We start from the raw sequence: 20,035 nt of genomic DNA, 5'->3' as shown, positions 1-20,035 counted from the left end.
GATTCTGAAAGCCTGAGATGTCGTGAGTTGCTTAACTGTTCACATCACTTTTTTCCCCTCCCCCTGAACAATAATTGAAGTACTGGTTAAATGTCTGGCACTACAGTTTAATACAGCACCATAGAAAGATACCCAACACACTGAATCCTATTAAGTATTCTAAATCCAGAGGTCTGCTGGAGAAATTTTAAACAGGAAAAGTATGTTAAATATATGTGTCACCCACCAAGGAAAAAAACCAGTTCAGAAGTAAAGCCAGCTTATCTGTTCAGAGCAAAAGAAGTTGAATTGCTGGAAACCATTCGTCATAGGGGACTTTGAATTTAATCATGTTCCTGTTTAAGTCAATGACATTCTGCTCCTGACTTAATCTATTCAAGACTGGGTACTAAATGACCTGCCTGATGTGCCTGATTTCAGTCTTAACAGGTCACAGCTTCAATAGGCATGTGCATGATAACTAAACGGAGATTCTTCTCTTCGGGTGTCACGGCTCTGTATTTTGGGGTTTGTAAGTACAGTTTGTACTCTTTTCAAGTCTCATCCAATGGAAGTGTTTGCAATAGCTATAAAATAAAGATAGCACTAGTAATTTAAAAGGTAGCCTCAGTAGCAGAAAGGATCTGCCAAACCCACCGAAAACCCCGCCCCCCCAACAACAAAAGAAACTCCCCAACCCAACAAAAAACATGCCAGAGTCAAAACAGAGTAACTTAGATGTGATGTTAACATTTAACCTGTGCATATATTTAATAAACTATGGAAAAGAATTGAAATGGGGAGCTTTGCCCCAAAAAATCTGAGAAAGAACAACTGGTATGCTACTGAAAAACAGATGCGTAGCAACTTACATTCTACTCCACTGTAGCAAGTGATGATGGATTTTGTTATTCCTTCACTTAAATAGATTAATTATATGTGAGGGATACCCCAAGTATTTGCCAGTATGAAATAAATAGAATTGTTTCTTCAAGCTCTACCTCAGAGAAAAAAACTTGGAGAGTAAATATAATTGTTGGAGTTAATTGGAGAGTAAACATAAAAGACATAACAAATAATCTCTACTAGTACCACTGTGTAATCTAAGTGTGCATTTTTTCCCACTTGACATATCTATTAGGTGAAAAGGGTCTGGCTGCAAGTTCTATTGCTCTGAAGTAGGTTCGGGTTTGAAAATGACAGACAGCTACACTTATACTTAAAAACTTGAATAGCTTTTAAATTAGTTCAGAGGATTTCCATTGTGGTAAAACAAGGCTTACACTTGTAAAATCTGCCTCTTCCAGTTTTGCAGTTTGTGCAAGTGAATCTATTACCATAATAGAAATGGCTTGCAGCATTCAGACAAATGAAGTATTACTACTTAGTCAGCCCTTCTAATCTGAACTTTCGAAAACATACAGCAGTAGCTTTTTTTTGAGGAACATACCATGAAATTTCCGTGGTAGAATGCAACATTTTGAGTGTTTTCAGCCAATTGTCTCACTGTCTTGTGTTACCCTTCTTTCTTTGCTGGCACAAAGGAGTGAAGGAGTTTTTTCCATTTCAAGTTAGTTTCATTTTATGTTAAGTAATGTGTAGACTGGGACCACAGTTACCACTCTCACTGCCATGAATGGCAAGAAATGTTGATTTCTCTTTATAGAGATGTGCATTCATTTAATAGCATATAGTGAAGCAGCATTGCTAGTATTTTTATTATTTAAAAAATTTGTAATCTCTCAGTATTGCAATGCATAGGAATAACCAGAGGTGATGGATTTGATGTCTTTAGGGAAGTTGTGGTGTTCCAATCAGCTCTTGACTGTTTTGCCCAATATCATGCCAAAACCTAACTTACTTGGAAAATTATTTGCAAGCAGACCCTATCTTTTCTGGCTTGTCTTTTCAAAAAACGTTCTGTGAAGGCTCCACTGGTGAAGCAGTCTAGCTGGAATAGTGTTGTTACAGTTAAACAGTAACAAGTTAAAAGTTGTTATTGTTAACAACAAAAAAGTTAGCACTATCACCAGCATCTTTCTGACCATGTCCACCAACAGGTCATGGAGTATTGTTTCTGTTCTGTCTCCTGCAGGGACAACAAAATAGTATTTGATCTGCTGAAAAATGAAAGTATTGACAGTGTTACTTACATCTTAAAATAGTGTAAAAACAAATGAACAAACCAACTTCCAACTGTTGCTTTACAGTTGCTATTTACAAGCATTTCATTGGTATCATCTTTACTGATGTGTAGTAATTGTAGCAAGGGCATTAAATAACCTGGAGTCCTGTGTGCATCTCTTGATTAAATTTATATTTACTACTTCTTGTCATGATAGTGTGCAGCTTGTATACTTACAGCAAGTAAAAGATCTTCCTTAGGATCCTTGTGTAAACAGTTTGTATGTGATGTTATGGAAATATTTCTATTTAGGCAGGAAATAGAACAGCTGGAAACATCTGTGGTGAAATTCTTTTAATGAAAGCTCAACGTTTTCTCAAAAAGAGCTAGCAGTCCTTCAGTAGAAAAGTCACAGTATTACAAATGGTACTCATTTATTGCTTAACTTCTGTAATAATCATTTTAGACTCTCAGATACTGCTTATATCAGAAGCATCTAAATTATAAAAAAATGTTATGTTTGTATTTATTACAAGAATAGACTTTGTGCTAAGCCTTTTCAGCTATTTTAATTCATAAAACAGGATCACTGGAAATTTTTTCTGCAAAAGAATAAGTGAACTTTCTTAGAAAGCCAGTTGCAATTATTCTACTCCAAATAAAACAGAAGACTAGAAAATATTGCTTTTCTTAGACTTAAACATGGCTGTGTTGTGTAACGAATATAATAAGGCTTGCTTATTTCCCCAAATATTACTGTACAATCTGCCATCTGCTTAACTCACTTAACAAGTTAAGACATTTTGCCAATTAAGAAGATAAAAGGTCCTGATATGAAATGAGTCACATAACCCTATTAAACCTGTATTTCTTTATTTCAGGAGGGACCTCACTTAGGATTTAAGGTAAAGGAAAGCAAGATGTGTTTGTAATGTGCAGTGAATATTTTTCTTGCTGCCTTTGTTAGTGGCACAAGTAAAGGTGCTCATATTTGGAGATTTTTATTGAGGATTAACCTCACATATGGATTTTGGTCCTTGTGGTAAGTTGTGGGTATGCCCCAGTGAGCACCACACTTACCTGAGGTGTCAGCTCCTCAAGAAGATTTCTGTTGTCTTCTTTCCCTCCCTCCCTCTCTCCCAGCCCACCACCCAGTTAAGCAAAAATCTGTCTGCCATCTTTGTAGTTTGCTAGCTTGAACAGAAGAGACTCAGGGAAATTAAGGGCAAGGAATGATAGGCTGAACGTTTTAAACCTTCCCCACAGGAACTGCTTGGTCTCCACAGCAGGCATGACAAGCCGTCTCTCCTTGAGGGAAGCGCTTGTAGCTGTCAGGCAACGTTTGCCAAAATGGTTGTCAGTCGTGCAGCTTGGTTAGGAGTGGCCGGAAAGAGAAGTCCCTTAACTGCTCAGCAAGCAGCAGAAGGACTTTGTGCCTCTCAAAGGGTGGAGACATATTTTTAGTTAATGAAAGTGCTGGATGCTGTCCCATTCTTTGTTTTGTTTTCAGCTTGGCAAGATGTTTTCAAATAGGTTCCAATATGTTGCACTTAGGTTTTTCCTGAAACAATGGTGTGCAATGTCCCAGGCACATCTCTGGGGAGATATCTTTGCTGTTTAATAGCAGGAAAACTGCTTAACGTGACAGGAAAGACACAAATAGGTCCTTGATGTGGTGATGGCCAAGATCTATATAAGCGCATTTTGTGTGTCTTTTGGAAATGTGGAGTTCCAGCAGCACTTAGAGCTGGTATGAGGCACTTGCGATGCAATATTTTCTGTCTTGAACTTGCAGTGAAGCATGGAAGATTGAGTTCACATGAATGATTTTAACCAGCAGCAACTGAAGTGCTTCTATTAAGATGCTGTTCTATTCTGTTGACCAGCAAATGGTTTTTCACTGCTAGGGTAGCTTTAAAGTAGCATTTCAAATTTAGTTTTAGGCACATGTTCATCTATGTTGATGTTCCTTAAAACATGCTATGCTGCTGTCTCCTTAAATACATTTTCCTAAAGTTTTGAGTTCAATTTTGATAGCTTAAATTTTCTTTTATTCTTCAGGGACTTAATGTTAATTGTGCTGATATGTGTAATCAAAAAGATGAAAAGCACAAGTGCTTAAACTTCAAATTAGAAAAACGACTTTCACTTGTGTGAGCCAGCCCAGTGGGGGTGATTCTGTGCAAAAAACATTTTTAGTGCTTTAGAAAATCAGTACTGATATAGAGTAACTCAGAGTCTTAACTGAGCTGTGGAACAATGTAGAAATAGATAACCCTTTACTTAGACACAGCGGAGTTTATTGCAACTTCCCTTACCTGATCTTGTCATGCCAAGGTAGTCATCTGCCAAGAGGGTAATGGTATGTCTCTGCCCTGTTGTGTGGAAATGACAGTACAAATTAACACTTTTTTGTAAAGTAATTGCTTGGTTATTTTTTAGTCATGGGAAAACACTAAATCTGGGACTGATCCTGAACTTGTCAAATGAAGTCAGTGCAGCTGGGGTGGAGCAGCCTGCTGGGGTACCATTTTGGGCTGTGATTAAAACTAATCAAGGTAATGATTGGAGCAAAGTCACTGAGTGATACCATAGTCAACAATGTTGAAACCACTTCATCAGTGTTTTCTGCATAGCCCCTAAGAGTGCTAAGAATGATTCTTGAAGGGATTTGGGAATGTGATCAGTTACTGTAAACTTTACTTTTCTTAGCTAATTTCCAGCCTATAAGCTTAGTCATGCCCATATCATCACTGATTTTTTTCTTTTGTTAATCCTTGGGAAAAAAACGTACTAGCTTTGTCTCTGAATTGGTTTATACTCTATTTTATACTCAGACTGCTCTTACAAAGTAAATCTGTATGTACCAAAAAAAAAGAATTTGGATGCTAAATATTAGTTTTGTAACTTGATATTGCAAACTAGGGCCATCAGTTTTTTGAGGAAAATGTTAGAATTGAACTTCTTAGTGATCTTTTGGTAGATAAAATATTATTATATTGGATAACTTAGCACTGATTATAGTGCTTCCTACATGCTTAGGAGTGTTGTCACCTTGCTTTTTAAAGAACATTATCAGTGAATTTGATTTTTAATCTGAATTTTCTTTTAAATGGCTGTAGAGTTTCATGAACACAGGAAGATGTGTTTCAGCTTCAGAAAGGCTTTCGGTTCAAAGGCAATAATGCAGGCAAGGCTTTGGAGGCTCTCTAAATTCCCACTGTCTGCCCTACTTTTTCTTCCGTAATATCCTTTGGGCAGGATTTCAATGCCATAGTTAAGTCAGTGACATTTGTTAGAGTCATATAACATCAGCTCACACCAGTGTGATCAGATAAATAGCTTCTGAGTTCAAATTAAAAGCCATTCTGTCCTCTCTATCCAAGATAGCTGCAGATACTGCACAAGGAAAAATGTTGCCTATTAATGTACTAGTCTTGTAGTCAAAAATGTATTTTTCAAGTCTCTTCTTTGTACATTTGTTTTCAAGGGAAGATTATGGTTCCTTGCAAATTACTAAGTCTAACATATGCTCTTCTCTGAAGGACTTTGGGTAGCTGAGGAAAAAAAATCAAGTTCTTGAATCCAATGTTAGGCTGAGCTAATATATCTTCTGACCATTAGCTAATATGTTGGTTGTGAAGAAAGAATTACCATGTTGCATTAGAAGCAGGCACAACTGACAAAGTGAAGCTCAGTGATTCAGTCAAAATTTCAAATTCATTCTGGGTTAATTGGTTTGTTGGTTTTCTTTGTCTTTACTGCAACAAAGTAGACCTCTGCAGTAGAGCAGCAGAAAGTAGTTTGCAAATTTAAAATCTTAATTGTATATGCTATAAGAGTCCTGTTTGGAGTTCTTCCTAGTCCTTTCTTGGGTTGTTGAAGCCAAGTTTTGTATGTAGATACAGATTTAATTTATGATGCAAAAAATTAAGTCTGTGAATTTATCTTACTTGGATTTGGAAGTAACAGTGTCTCTCCCAGTTACTTTGTTTATCCCTAGCATAATTTACAATGCTTGCCAGCTCTTTTGGAAGGAAGCATATTAAAAAGTAGTTGAAAAACAATTAAGCTGTTCTCACATCTGAATTTTCAGAACATAGGAGACTGCTCTGCTTGTGTGAGAGCAGAAGAGAAAATTGGGCTGGCCTTTTAGTACCTGTGTGAAATGTGGCATGAAGAAAAACTCAAGTCAGTGATTTCTTCTATGTGAAATCAAGCTGGGTTTCATGTGGAAGAAAACATACAATGAAAAAAATGCAGCAAGCCTTTGTGATAACACTTGAGGTAAAATTTGCAGTGAAACAATTGAGCAGTCTGGTGAAATGCCTTTTGTATCTAGGTAGTGATTGCCTTGCTTCAACAAGGAGTGATGTAAATGGTTTCAGGAGGCTTTTTCCAGCCCTATATTCTTGATGTTGAGCAAGGTGGGGTGGACTGTAGTATTAAAGAAGAATCACATTCAAGTGTTGCAGCTTAAATGGCTTCCTCCTTTCTGGCTGTGTTTCAGCCATGGTAATGTGTGAGGCTGGGATCTTTGCAAAGGCTCGAACAGGAAGAAACCTGTATTGGCATCATCCTGCTCTTGGGTCTTGTGTAAGGGTTTTCTACACATGAGTGTGTGTAACACACGCTCTGAGTGTACCCAAGGAAGATACGGACAAACAAAGGGATCAGGATTTGTACTGCGGAGACAATTCATTGGATCTGGGAAGGGTTTGCCAATAGTATGAACTAATCATGGTGAGATCCCTGTCCCAAACGACTCTGGGTCCTGATTTTGTGGACAGAGGCTGCAGAACGAAGGGCAAAAATGTGGCATATCCTGTACCTGCAATGAAGCAGTAGAGGGCACCAGACAGTAAGGAGCAACTTTTTGTACAGGACTTAGGGAGAGAACAGACTTGGAGGAAATAGGAGCAGAAGGGAGAAACACCAGTCTTCAACATCACTCCATGCTTGGGCTTGGTTTTTTTGGGAAGATGTGTACTTCATCAATTACAAGGCACAGCTGCAACTATAAGAAGAAGAACTGCTTCACATGTTTCTTTGCCTAATCAGATAAATACCTGGACTAGAAACTTATTGAAACATAAACCCCTTATGTAAAATAAGTATAGCTTCCAGTATATTGTATATTTTAAAGTTAGGAAATTCAAAGATTTAAGGTTGCTTGTAATGTATATGATGAACTGATATAGCAGAGTTCAGATACCTAAACTGAGGATAATACATTGAGATGTATTTCAGTCTTTAATTCAGTCCTCATTGGCCAAAGCATCAGTGCACTGATAATATCCTCATGCAATTACTTTCCATCTTGTTGTCATCTTTTTTCATTAAAAGTGGAGGACAGTGGTTTTTTTTTTTTTTTTAAGGTGGATGAAGTAGTTTCATTAATGTAGATATGGTCAATCCCTCTCATACCAAACCACCCATGCTCTAGGCTTTCTAGTACAATAAACTAGTTCTACCAACTTCCTTTCCCCCCCACCCCTAGACAGTGGTATGTAGCACTGTATGGGTAACTAACATGTGTTAGCCTTTGTCCTAGTTCAGAACAAGCTAAAAAAAAAAAAAAAAAAAGTCAAGCATCAATATCACCCTTGGTTGTTTGGAAAATAACCAGGACAACCCTGATGCACTGGTAGTCTATCTGGTGAATGTTTTCTGTGAATTGCATTGCGTTTCCGAATTTGTTTGTTTTGTTTGTGGTCATCTCTGAATGTATGGTGAGATTATTAATATTTTTATCTTTGTAGTAGACATGTGACTCATATTCGTGCTTGCTGTTTACTAGCTAGATCACACACAGACATGCGGAATATTCTGAGGTGGAAAGGACCCACAAGGGTCATTGAGTGCAGCTCCCAAGTGAATGGCCATAGGAGGTTTGAACCCACAACACTATCATTAGAACCATGCTCTAACCAACTGAGATATGAAGACTTAATTCAGTTCTACATATTACAGTTCCTGTAAACTTGGCAAAATATATTGTGAATGCAGAGGCAAAATCACTGTATAGTAGGTGTTCAAGGCCCAGCTACTGTTTCTGTAAAACACACCTGTGGTACATAAAGTAAAAGATGTTATGGGAATCATAGTGAGATTTTAGAAGAACATAAATATTTCTGAGATTTCCCTTTCCTTTTCATTATTATGTGTATAAAGATAATATCCAGTTCTGGCTAGAAATGGGGAATGAAAAGGGATGGATTTAAAATGTTGCACTGAGGCTACAAGTGAGTGCTGTAATAAAGTCAATGGGTGAGGATAGACAGAGACTTCAGGAACACTACTTCAAACTGAATGCCTGGAATAATGTATGATGACTCTGCACTCCCCTCTAGGCTGTACAGCATTTAAAAAGCACATGCTGAAGAACCTTTGTACCCCTGAAAAAAAAAAAAAAAGCAGAGAGATTTCTGCCATGTGTTTTACTCCTGCTGAGTCAGTTTAAGCATCTAGGTCAGGTTTCACCTGCCTGCAGTTAAATTTTGTTCGGTTCTTGCATCTTTCTTAAAAGCCTCTGTGGTGGTTGATTGGTTTCTTCAGAACAACTTGAAAAGGATTTGATGACAGCTGAAATAAGCTGGTGTTCCTGGACATGGGCTAGTACTAGAGATTAAAGAAGAGAAACTCAAGAGGTTACAGTAAGAGTAGAGGAAAGGGAGAGCTGCTCTACTGCTTTAGGAAGCATTTATTTGTCAGCTTGGGCTTCACTGATGCAGGGGGAGATGCAAGATGAGAAGTGCTGTTACTCTTCATCAATTTGCTTTGAGACAGGACCACAGATAAAGAAGTTTCTGAGGTACAGCATCTTAAGTATTTCGGTTGAGCAGATGATCCAGGTACAACTCTAAAGAAAGAAGTCTCTTTGCTGTGAACTAGAACTGGCTTCTGACTGGCATGCTTGAAGTATGAACAGAGCAAGTTGGGACTGTCTGCACCAGTTTATACAGACAGGCCTGAGGCAGAGCTTAGAAACAAAATATCACTTCTTCAGGAGTCTGTGTTTGTACAGTCACCAGCCTGAACTGTCAGAGGCACAGGAGGAAGGTGTGTGTTCACCACTTGCAAGGTGGATGCAGGCAAAAATTACAGTTGACCAAACGGTGGAGGGCCTGGGGAGGGTTTGAAGACTTCCATCCAAGTCCAGCCTTGCCAGGCCCTCAGCAGACACCATTAATTTGGTTTTGTGACTGCTATCCCTGTGTATTTGTCCAACCTGGGTTATATTATAGCCCAGAGCAGGAGTTTTGGAAGAATTTAAGGTGGTGATTTACAGCTAGCTGAATTTCCAAGTCCTCTCAAACATGATATATGTACTACTGCAGATTAAACCCAGCAGCTTCCTTATTTGCATGGATGTTCTTAAATTGTCCTCTCCTAGTGGGCATAGCTTGTCACAAGGCAAACTTTAAAATTACAGCCATGAGATTAAATGGCTGATCAGTCTTCCTGTTGCATTGCTCAAATAACTTCTACGCATTGTGATGTGGGGAAGACATAATTAGAGCTTGTAGGTGTTTTGTGTTTGCTGGTTGGTAATTGCCTAAAAAATTTTTATGTTTCTGTAATGTGAAAGAAATACCTCAAAAACAAAACAAAAGACACACCCAAAAATTGCACAAACGTATCTCACACAAAAAAGATCAGATTTTATTTGAGTAAAATAAGTCCTTTTTTTGTTCTGCCCTAACCTTTAATGTTCTTTTGAGAGGAAATCCTCAACAGTGGTTGATCCATGTTAGTCTGTGAAATCAGGAGTTTTTTTCCTAAACAGGAAAAACTGTTAGTACACTTGAGATGCATCAAGGATAGAGACATCTTAGCTGGAGCAGAAGGTGATGTACAGCAGGTGAAGTGGGTAATTCTGAGACAGTGGATTCTAGGTTCGGAAACTTGGGCATTGATAAAATGTTCTCCATCTGTCATTAGCTATCAAGTATTCTTGTTGAGAGACAGGTTGTAAAATTCAGAGTAGCAGCAACTTCTGTGGACTTAAAATTTGCATTGTAATGTTAACCTATAAATTTAATTTTAGATAAGACTTTAAAGAGTGTCTTCCAGAGTGGAGAAAAGTAAAAGAAATCTGTCTGAAATCTTTGTCAAGAGGGTGATCTTTACAAATTGACAAAGTATTCTTAAGATCAATCAGCCCATCTTAGTTTAAGTGAGAAAGATACCAAACACATTGAGTGCATTCTGGATAGAATTAATGTATTCATATAGAGCAAGAGTCCAGCTTCCAAGGACAGGTTTTCTTCAGTGTATTACATTATAGCAAAGAACACTTGGCAATTAGGATGGGTGCACACGCTTGTAGAAAGGAGGCTGCAGCTTTTGCATTTGGTGATGTTGGACAGCAATGACAATTACAGCCCCTAATTTAGTCACCTGAGCTTTGTCAGCCAGGCTTTTAATACAGCTTATGTAGAGAAAGGCTTCCCTCAAGCACTCATTGATGTTACAATAATGTTAGGATTCTGCTCTAAGTCAGTATCTGCAGAAACCTGTTCCACTACAAGAGGGACCAAAGGGGTATCAGTTGGAGACTTTTTTTTAACCCAAACATTTTTTTTGGTGTGGGTGTTTTGGTTTGGTTTTGTTTTTTTGGTTTTGTTTTTTGTTAACTGCACTGCTTCATGGAATCACTTGTTCTGTAACTATACCTTTAAAATCATCAGAAAGTAGAATTATGCAGGATGGCACTTGAGCTGTTTATCTTAGTATAAACACAGGATTCACGTTAGCTGCCTTAAGTTACTAGGAAGATTTTGAAATTGGAGGTTACATCCGTGAGTCTGGGAATTACCCTCTCTTTCACCTGTTTTCCAGCTGTATCACAACAGAACCAGTGGAAGTAATTTAAGATGAATTTTGCTGTCTGACAAGGTCTTTGCAAATGGTTCACCAAGTGAGATTTTTAGGAACCGCTAAGGTATGGTGAAGAGAGGAGTGAAAACGTACACTGCTCAGCTGAATTACTGCAGCTGATGGTCAAGGGATACAGAAGTACTGCTACTGCTCTTACCTGGCTCTCTTCACCTACCTAAACCTTTTGTCAAACATGTTACCTGGATTCAGAACTTCAGATTGATCTTCTGTAACCCATGTGCTAGTCTTTAGTGGTGACTATGTGAATAATAATGTTTAGGAGCTCTTGGGATATCTATTCAACTAGGAATGGAGCAGGGAGCTGAGAGGCGAAGATATTATACCTATGACCTGTAGCTGTGGTGGGAAATCCCATCAGAAAGTCCATGTTTGGCCTCTGGCAGGTGATACAGAGACTTGGAAAAAACTTCCAGCATCAACTTTGTGTTTGCCAGGGGCTGTGATAGCAAAAGAGTTGGGGAATACCTGCAAGCCATGAGGTGCTCTATGGGGAGGGTGCATCTTTGTTACCTTCCTGGTCCCATTCGTGTGCCTGGACTAGTGCAGAAGGAGCACTGGCAAACCAGCAGTAAACTTTCACTGAAGGCAGGAGTCCCCAGGTTGGCCTTTTGGCCAGCAGCACTGTGGTGATTTGGAAATTGTGGATCTCTGCATGAGTGGGCTATTGGTATTCCTAGTGATGCTTCCCATCCCAAAACAGTGCTGATGGGAGTTATTGCAGTTATGGACAGATAGCATGGGTTTCTGCTCTGGGATCATCACTGCCTCTGAAAGCATCCTGGAGTCATGACAGGGCCAAAGGTGTGGTGTATAAGTTCTCCTGAGCTCCATCTTGTGTGGTCTGAGTCCTGTTCTGCTGGGTGTTGTGCTGAGTACTTGCTCACCTCTTTGAAAGCAGAGACTGACACATTCTGTAGACCAAGGTTGAATATACAATTGAAATAACTACACACTGTTGAATTGTTTGGCTTTCAGCTCCTGCAGGCGATTCAGGCTTCCTTTGAGCCTCTGTGTCATAAAGGAAGGGCCGCTGCATAGTGGTCATTTTTTCCTAACTGAATCCAGGGACTGCATAACTAAAGTGCTGTATAGCATAACAGCTAACAGCCTGGTGCCATTAATCTACCTGTATTCACATGGAGCCTAGACCTATGAAGAGTTCTGTGCTTAAAAATAAGAAGCCTGAGCTTTTCCAGAGAAGAGTTAGCACTCAGACCTCGTAGCTAAACCAGGCTAGCTTGGCCTCCTTAACATGGCAAAAATATCTCATTAGTAATTTTTCCCATATTGCTGTGATAAGTCTTCATTGTTTGTGGATTAGAGGGTTTCCTCAGGAACTGTGTTCTTCCAGAGATTGCCAGAAGGGTATTGCTTTCTGTGTGAATAAAGAGAGCACTCAGTGAGACTGGGGCATTATCAAATGTGTTCACAGATGTATACCTGAACCTCATATTAGCAGGACAGGTGCATAATCACCTTGTTGAATATACAATTGAGATAACTACACACTGTTGAACTGTTTGGCTTTCAGCTCCTGCAGGCGATTCAGGCTTCCTTTGAGCCTTTGTGTCGTAAAGGAAGGGCCGCTGCGTTCTCGCAGAGTGTTTGGCTGCGTTGCAACAAAGCTGGTTACTGATGCCCAGGCATACTTTGGTTGATGCACAGATCAAATGACTGTTGGGAGTGGCTTTTGGGGTGACATCCCACGTACAATGATGTCAGCAAAAGATTTTAAAAAATTCAGGTGTGGCATAATCTGCCAATTAAACTGATTACTGCTCTGGCTGAGTCCTGAGAAGGAGCTCTGACTACAGCTCTGCTTGTTGAAGTCTTTCATGTAGTGCCTTTGGCTCACCTTGTACGAGACCTTCACCAAGTGCCTTCACTGCAGGGTGCTGTAAATTGTGGTAGGATACCATCCCAAGGGCTGTGTGCTGGCTCGCTTGCCATCAGGGGAAATCTGATACTGTCTCACAGATGTCCCTGAACGTGTGGAAGCTGTGATACTGGAAGAGGTCCTGCGACTCCCGTGGGATCAGGATGGAGTGCATCGCTGCTCTGTTGGCAGAAGTGAAAGCTAGCCAGGAGGCAATGCAGGCTGGGCAGAAGGCACTAAAGCATGATGTGGAAACATCTCAGAAGGAAATCAGAACGGTGTTAGCATTGCAGAGGAGCCAGCAACAGGTGAAAGAAGATCTCAAAGCAGAGGTGAAGTCCAGTCACTTGGATATAAGAACTGTGCTTGAGGAAATCCAGCGAGTAAGAGAAGAAATGGAAGCTCGATTAAATACTCAGGCTGATCTGGTCTTACTGATCAAAGAAGTGAGCACCAATTTAACATGTGTAGACAAGGCTTTCCAGAAAATGGAGGAGAGGCAGAAAGTTTTTACTAGCTTGCATCTTCCCACAAGAGAAAATGTTGAGCAAGGATTTTTCTTTGAAAAATGCTTACACCAGACGCACGTGGGTTTTGAAAGTCCTGTGGAAGCTAACAGTTTGGATGATGAATGTGAAAAGAAGGTGCTTGGGGGTAAGACAATTGTGACTGTAAGTGTGGGGAGAGAAGTGAGGTTGTTTCTATTTGTGCTTGTCAAGAAATTTATTTAGTCTATTTTGAATGCTTTTAAGAAATGTAATTGTTTTTAGAAATTGAATGTCTTGCTTAAAATAATTTCTAGTTAGTGTAGATACTACTACACATACCTTCCTAGTACATGATATGCAAAGGAAGCTTTGATTTGGTTCTGCAAATCAAAAATGTCAGAAATTTTTCTGGTAATCCAGCAGCAATGCACAAGATAGGGAGGCTCAGGAAACCAGTAGCACAATGCAAGCTCTGAGGTAGCCAGGCAGACAAATACTGTGTCAAGTACTGGGCAGAACCCCAGCATCTAAATGTAACTTTATGGAACACACCCTGTGTACTGACAGTGGTGTATTTCTTGCTTCTGAACAGCTATTAACTAGAGAAGCTATGCATGAGAAACAGTTTGCCTCACAGAGAAGCTTGGAGTGGATCTAATGCTCTCCCCAGTGAACTGGAGTCAGCTGCTCTGCCATCCGTATAATGGCTGTGGGAGGAGTGAGAGGATTGGTGGACCTTTTCAAAGATCCAAATCAAATTTTCTGTGAATGATTCAGTGATCAAAAGGCTTAGTCTTTGCAAAATCACTGCTATTTTTTTTTTCTTTACTGGTGTGAAGAAGGATAGGACTTAAGATGGTGATTCTGTCCAGTTACTGTATTACATGCAGTACTTGAAAATCTGATTTTCTGTCTTCCAAAACCAAGCTTTCCAACTACATTGGGTAACGTGGTTTTGAGCCTGCTGGAGAGGAGTCCAGAACCTGATTTAAAGGTGACAATTGTTCTGCGTTGCAAGTCTGACTGTATAGAGGTGGCAGGTGAACAGGCCCAAGTGACAAGGACTTGGGCTGTTTACCAATACTGTCTTTAAATTAGACTCTGTCATTGATGTGGTGGTATCAGTAATCAGACTCATGATGCTTTTGTCTTAATGAAAGCATGGCTTTTGTTTTGACACCACAGCATGCCTTCTCTACAAATCTGGAAACGATCTGTCATTGCCCAGAGGTACATAGGCCATAAATAAACATCTTAGTGTCAGTGGTGTTAATCTGTAGAGGCAGTTCATGCTACAGAGGGCTCATGCTTTTCAGCATTTGGAGTGGCTGTGTATAGCACATGTCTATGATAAAATTGCCAACAGGAATGTCACTGAGTTTCACTTCATGCATGGTTTTTTGTTCAGCTTTTTTTAGTATAGTATCAAGGGCTGGCTTGGTTGGATGCTTGACTGAGCTTCTTGGAAAATACTTGGTGGTCTGGGCAGCAGGATAAAAGCAGTGGTATGAAACTGACAAAGTGATAAGGGCTGGCTGAACTATGGCAACAATGGATATTTGGAGCCTTTTGTCATTTGTGGTTAGCTGTTGTATCACTGTATTTAAATGAAACTTCTTTATTTGGTAACTAACTGTGTAATCTAATTTTTTCCCCAGCATAAAAATTGTCTGCAGTCATTCAGATTTAACACAGCTCTGTCAGTGTCCTAGAGATGGTTGTAAAACTAATTTCAAATATTTAATTAAATTACGACACTAGTATCTGTATCAGTGAATTTACCCAATACTCTTACATCAAGAACAATGCTCTAGTTCTCTATTTGTCATAAGTGGAGCATTCAGGAAGGGAGGTGGAATATATGAGAGAGTAGGAGTATGTAAGGCAGTAGGGAAGGGAAGAACTGACTGTACATGTTTATTTGCTAGTCCTTGCTCTTTTTCCCCCTCTCTTCTTGATTATCATTTGTTGTGATTTTTGAAGGAGCTTCAGAAGGTAACCAGTAGTTTCCCACACACAGTATTGTCCATAAGATTGCTGGAAATTTGACACGGTTGCTCTCAGATGTGAACTGGCATTTGTGTAAAAGTGTCTACTCAAAAGACTTTGTTACACAGTGAGAAAAGAAGTGGTCATGTTAGTCAAATAGTGGTAAAAATAACTAGGACTGGCAGCCAAGCTCCATGCTTTTGTCCTACAAATTTGTATTTTGATTTGGGTTGATACACCTTTTGATAGCTCTAATATTAAGCTGCACAATGGTATGTTTCTAATTTTAATAGTCTTTAACAGTCTGCATCTCTGAGCAGAAGTGTAGGAAAATCTCCAAGAATACAAGAGCATTTGAATATTACAAAGCACGATATGCTGACAATTTTCTAACCAGCAGAAAAAATCTTGCCCAGATTTATCTGGAAAATTAATAGGCTTGGGAAGTACTTTATACCAAGCTCAGTAAGGAAGGCATAGAGGATGTTAGTATTTTGAACAGGAAAACTATTTTCAAAGACTTTAAAAACAAACGCAGGCTGTGGAAGACTGATGTATTAATACAATAGCTGATATGTCAGTCGGACTAACATTAACTAAGAATCAAAGCTTTTGTTCTTAATACTTTCTCCAGTTGTGAGATTGAACCTTACACTGCTGGGATGATTCTAGAGTCATTTGACAACCTTCAAACCAGGTGCTTGGGATTCAGAAAAGATTGAGTCTTGTTGCTTAGTTTGTCCCCTGTCTTTTTTCTGCATGTTCCTATCTTTCTTTTATCCAGATCTCACCTCTCAGGTTTTTTCACTCTATCGTGAAGAAATCTTGTTAAATTGAAACTGTACAAAGTAATCTGCTTAGATGTCTTCATTAAATTGCCAAGGGATATTTATCTATTGCATCAGCCTTTTATTGCAAAATTGTTTGCTCTTTCCCTTTGTGATAAAGGGGGGAAGATTGGCCTTATCTGCAGAGCAGTACTGTACTCCCTTTCCAGTCGGAAGGCAGCAGAGAAACCTGAAAATACAATGTTTATGAGTCAAGTGCTGATTTATATAATCTGGTTTCCTCTTGACATGAGGTGATTGTGTACTGTGAAAGCATTGAGGTTGCCACCAAACTAAGAATATTAAATCAATAATGTAATTTCAGGACTGTGAATATATATTGAAATATATTACATTTTAGAGCTTTCTTAAAGTCTTATCCTCGTGACTGAAAATTGCTAGCACTAAGAAATGCTGAAAGACTTCTAGTTAATAAAGCTCAGGCCTCAGCTGCAGAGAAGGGAGTTTTTACAATTAAAATTTTAAAAGGAAGAAAAATAACAAAGGAAATGTAGAGAAAATGGTTTTGTATTCAGCAGTACTTTAGAGTGCAGGAAATATAAATTCCATGTTGCACACTCTTGTATTAGAAATAAGTTACTGAATAGATGGGAGGACAAAGATCTTGCATTTTATAAACGTATTTTTTCAAAGCCCAGTGTGAAGAGTATGCTGAAAATTATGCCACAGAACACATGAAAGTGAGGACGAAGTACAAAACACTGTATCCAAGGTTATGGTGTTAGGAATTAACAAATTGATAGTACCTGCTCTGCAATGCTACTGAAATAACCCTTTCTCCTAGTTAAAATTTCAGCAAGTGTTTATAGGAATTTATAACTCCTTTATTTTGCACCCGTCCTTTACATTTTGGTGAAATTTCAGCATGAAATGCATATTGATTCGTTGTTGTTGTTTTCTTAGTTGACAAGGGCAAGCAGCGGAATCCCAAGAGCTCATGCATACGGACTCAAGCTTCCACAGATGCACGTTCACCTGGTACAAAAGCAGCCGAGTTGATACAGTACAAAACAAAATGTGAGACCCAAAGTGGAATCATCCTGCAGCTGAAAAAATTCCTGACGTCCAGTAACCAGAAGTTTGAAGCATTAACAGTTGTCATCCAGCACCTGCAGTCTGAGGTAAAAACTCACAGCTCATCAATTTTGGCTTTAATTGCTTGAACTCTTCTCATCAAGGGCTTTAGAAAATATTAATATACTGATACTAAATTTTGTTTCCTTTCCAGTGGTTTATGTTTTCCTGTATATACTTTTATATATACATATATATATATATATATATATATATATATATATATATATATATATACTTCTAGCATCAGTTAGCTAGGTAAAGAATCAAACGCATGATGACACTGGGTTTTGTAGCCTCTGCATGCTTCACATGCTCTTTAAAAGAGTTTTTAAATGTTTCTGGTCAGGGAGTCCTTCAGGGCTGAGTAGCTTTCCAAGTATGTACTTCAAGTTCTGCCCTTGTAGGAAAGACTAGTTTCAATGGATCATCTACATGGCCTGGCTTTGTTATCTGACATTGGATGGAAGAGCATTTAAGGGGTGGGTATGTTTTTGAGCTACTCAGAAGAAAGTCTGAGTTCTTACAGTTTTATTTATTGAATCCTGCATTATTGATGGTGTCTTAAAATTGCTAATAAAAATACAGAAATGCATCTGGAATTATGGAGTGGAATGAATCAGATTTGGCTTAATTTTTCTAATCTGTTTGAAGTATGTAATGACTTAATCAGTTTGGTACTACACTAGAAACTGTTGGTCTGCTTTGAAAACTTATGAGAAAAAAATGTGAAGTCAAGGAAATAATAACAGTTACGAGTTTATACTGCACAGCTGATGCAGGCTTTAATAGCCATTTGCCTTGCATTTATAACTAAAGTTTTAAGATTGGTATCAATTTCATTTTAACTCTTCTGCTATGTGGTGATTTTATAGTCTGGTATACAAAAAACCACTAAATTGTCTAAGTATTCTGGCAGAAATGTAACATTTTCATGGGATAATTTCTGCTTGCTTTCATTTAATCTAAAAATACTGCATGTTTCTCTTAGTCTGGTTCAACTCTAAGAGCAGTGGCTTTTAGCCATTTTTCTGGGATTGGTTTGGTTGGGTTTTTTTAAACTCTTAGTTGAAACACCTTTCTCTGCCTAAGGAACTAGTTTGAGATCTTCAAAGCAATTTGATACAGGATTTTTGATGCCTGTCATCTAACATGATATTGTGAAATTTTAAGTGAAATTCTCACCGCTAAACTTCTGTGCAATCTTCTAATTACGGTGGAATAAGCACACTGCTTTTTTCAGTAACTCTTACAATTAAATGTCTTGGCCTAGTTTCTTCTCTCCAATATTTTTATTGCAACATTTTAAAACTTGCAAATACTTTATAAATGTCATGTTTAGTAAGAAGAAGCCCCTCATACTAATTTGCTTCTTCTAGGCTATTTTACAGGTTGCTCGAGCCTAAATGTGGGGGTTTCTTAAGAGTATTCAGGAGTTTAATTAAGGAAAAAGTGATTCGGAAGGATGGAGGAGAGAACTGCTTGGAAGAATGATGATTTTGCTCCTTATTCCTCTTTGTTAGTCTTTTGCAGATGGAAAGAAAAAATATCTCTGTCAAATTATATAAAATCAGTAATCTTGGACAGTTAAGTTTGAGCACGTGAAATTGAGCTAAATATGACACACTGATGTATTCTCATACCAGTTATTGATCTTGAGGTTGCTCTCTCCTTTCCTGGGGAAAGACAAATACTTGCTGAAAACTTACTGCCTTATTCTTGTGGAAGCACCGTAGGGATGAGAAGGACTCTGCTCTGGTGCTATAAGGAATAAACACTACTTGTTAGTTAGCTGTGGGAAACATCCTGAAGGATCTCACTGTTCAAGGGAACACTGTGAACAGTAGTTTTAGTTTCGTTTGAGTTTTTTCCTTTAGGGTGAGGGGTGGAGTCTGGTATAGCTAGCAGTCTTGGCTGCCCATATGATTATTTGTCTGAAGTATCACTTGGGGAACCCTTTGATGTAGTTTTCAAACTCTGGATAAACTCAGGGGAAAACTTCAAGTTAGGCTTTAACTCATGAGGTAGCTTTTCATAGCTTAACTACTGCAGAGCCAAGTGAAAGTAGCCTCAGCTTCTCTGTCAATAAAAATAAAAAATCAAAAACCATACTTAGCTGATTACATGAGGAACAAAGCTGTGCTTCCATTCTTCCCACTGGAGCAAGTGTGAAGTGACATGATGCAGCCTAAGAAACAGCTTGCTGGAACCAGAGGGAGAGCCTGCTCTGGACTCCTCTGGTGCTGCTCTGTCCCTACAGAAAGCCAATTCAGCCTGCCACTACCAGAAAGCTCAACCAGCCAAGGAGCATTTCTTTGCCAGGTGGTGACGTGGATTAAGCCAGTGTGAGGGTGAGATGGGGTGAAGGACAGGCTGCCTGGCCAAATGAAGTAAAGTACTGGAGTGAGCATTTGGGTCACTTCAAGGCTGGGCATCCCAGCCTGAGCCTGTTGGCAAAATCTGCTGCAGCCTCTCCTGCTTTACCTCCAAAGCTGAAGTGACTGGGATATGATTTGGCTGTTAGATTTATTTGGTTTTACTGTCATGTTGTTTTTTTCTTTTTTCCCCTCAAGAGTTCCCAATGTTCTTCTGCACAAAAGATTAAAGTTGTTTCTTAAGAGTTCATTTGAAGTGGAATTTAGCTGTGAACAGAATCAGGATTTGCTGGCAATGACTCTGTCAAAACTGCAGCTAGCCCATCCGGAGTGAGGTTGAGAGGCTGCTGTCAAAGGGTTAAATGGGATTGAGCAAT

General features: G+C 39.0%; 1 protein-coding gene across 6 annotated transcripts in view; it reads left to right on the top strand.

The window, feature by feature from the left end:
* Positions 1 to 20,035, top strand: part of MTUS1 (microtubule associated scaffold protein 1) — an 89,791-nt gene that overhangs the window by 43,043 nt on the left and 26,713 nt on the right. For 5 of the 6 annotated variants that reach the window (XM_068186829.1, XM_068186830.1, XM_068186832.1 and 2 more), the window contains one exon: positions 17,113 to 17,330. In XM_068186829.1, the coding sequence (XP_068042930.1) occupies positions 17,113 to 17,330 (218 nt within the window). Of the gene's footprint in view, positions 1 to 12,807; positions 13,539 to 17,112; positions 17,331 to 20,035 lie in introns of those variants that run through there. The other variant, XM_068186831.1, reaches the window with a different exon arrangement.

The sequence above is a fragment of the Anomalospiza imberbis genome, chromosome 4 (assembly GCF_031753505.1).
Source record: "Anomalospiza imberbis isolate Cuckoo-Finch-1a 21T00152 chromosome 4, ASM3175350v1, whole genome shotgun sequence".
Classification (NCBI taxonomy): domain Eukaryota; kingdom Metazoa; phylum Chordata; class Aves; order Passeriformes; family Viduidae; genus Anomalospiza; species Anomalospiza imberbis.
The sequence above is the reverse complement of the archived record's forward strand: the minus strand, read 5'-3'. Positions and strand labels throughout refer to the sequence as shown.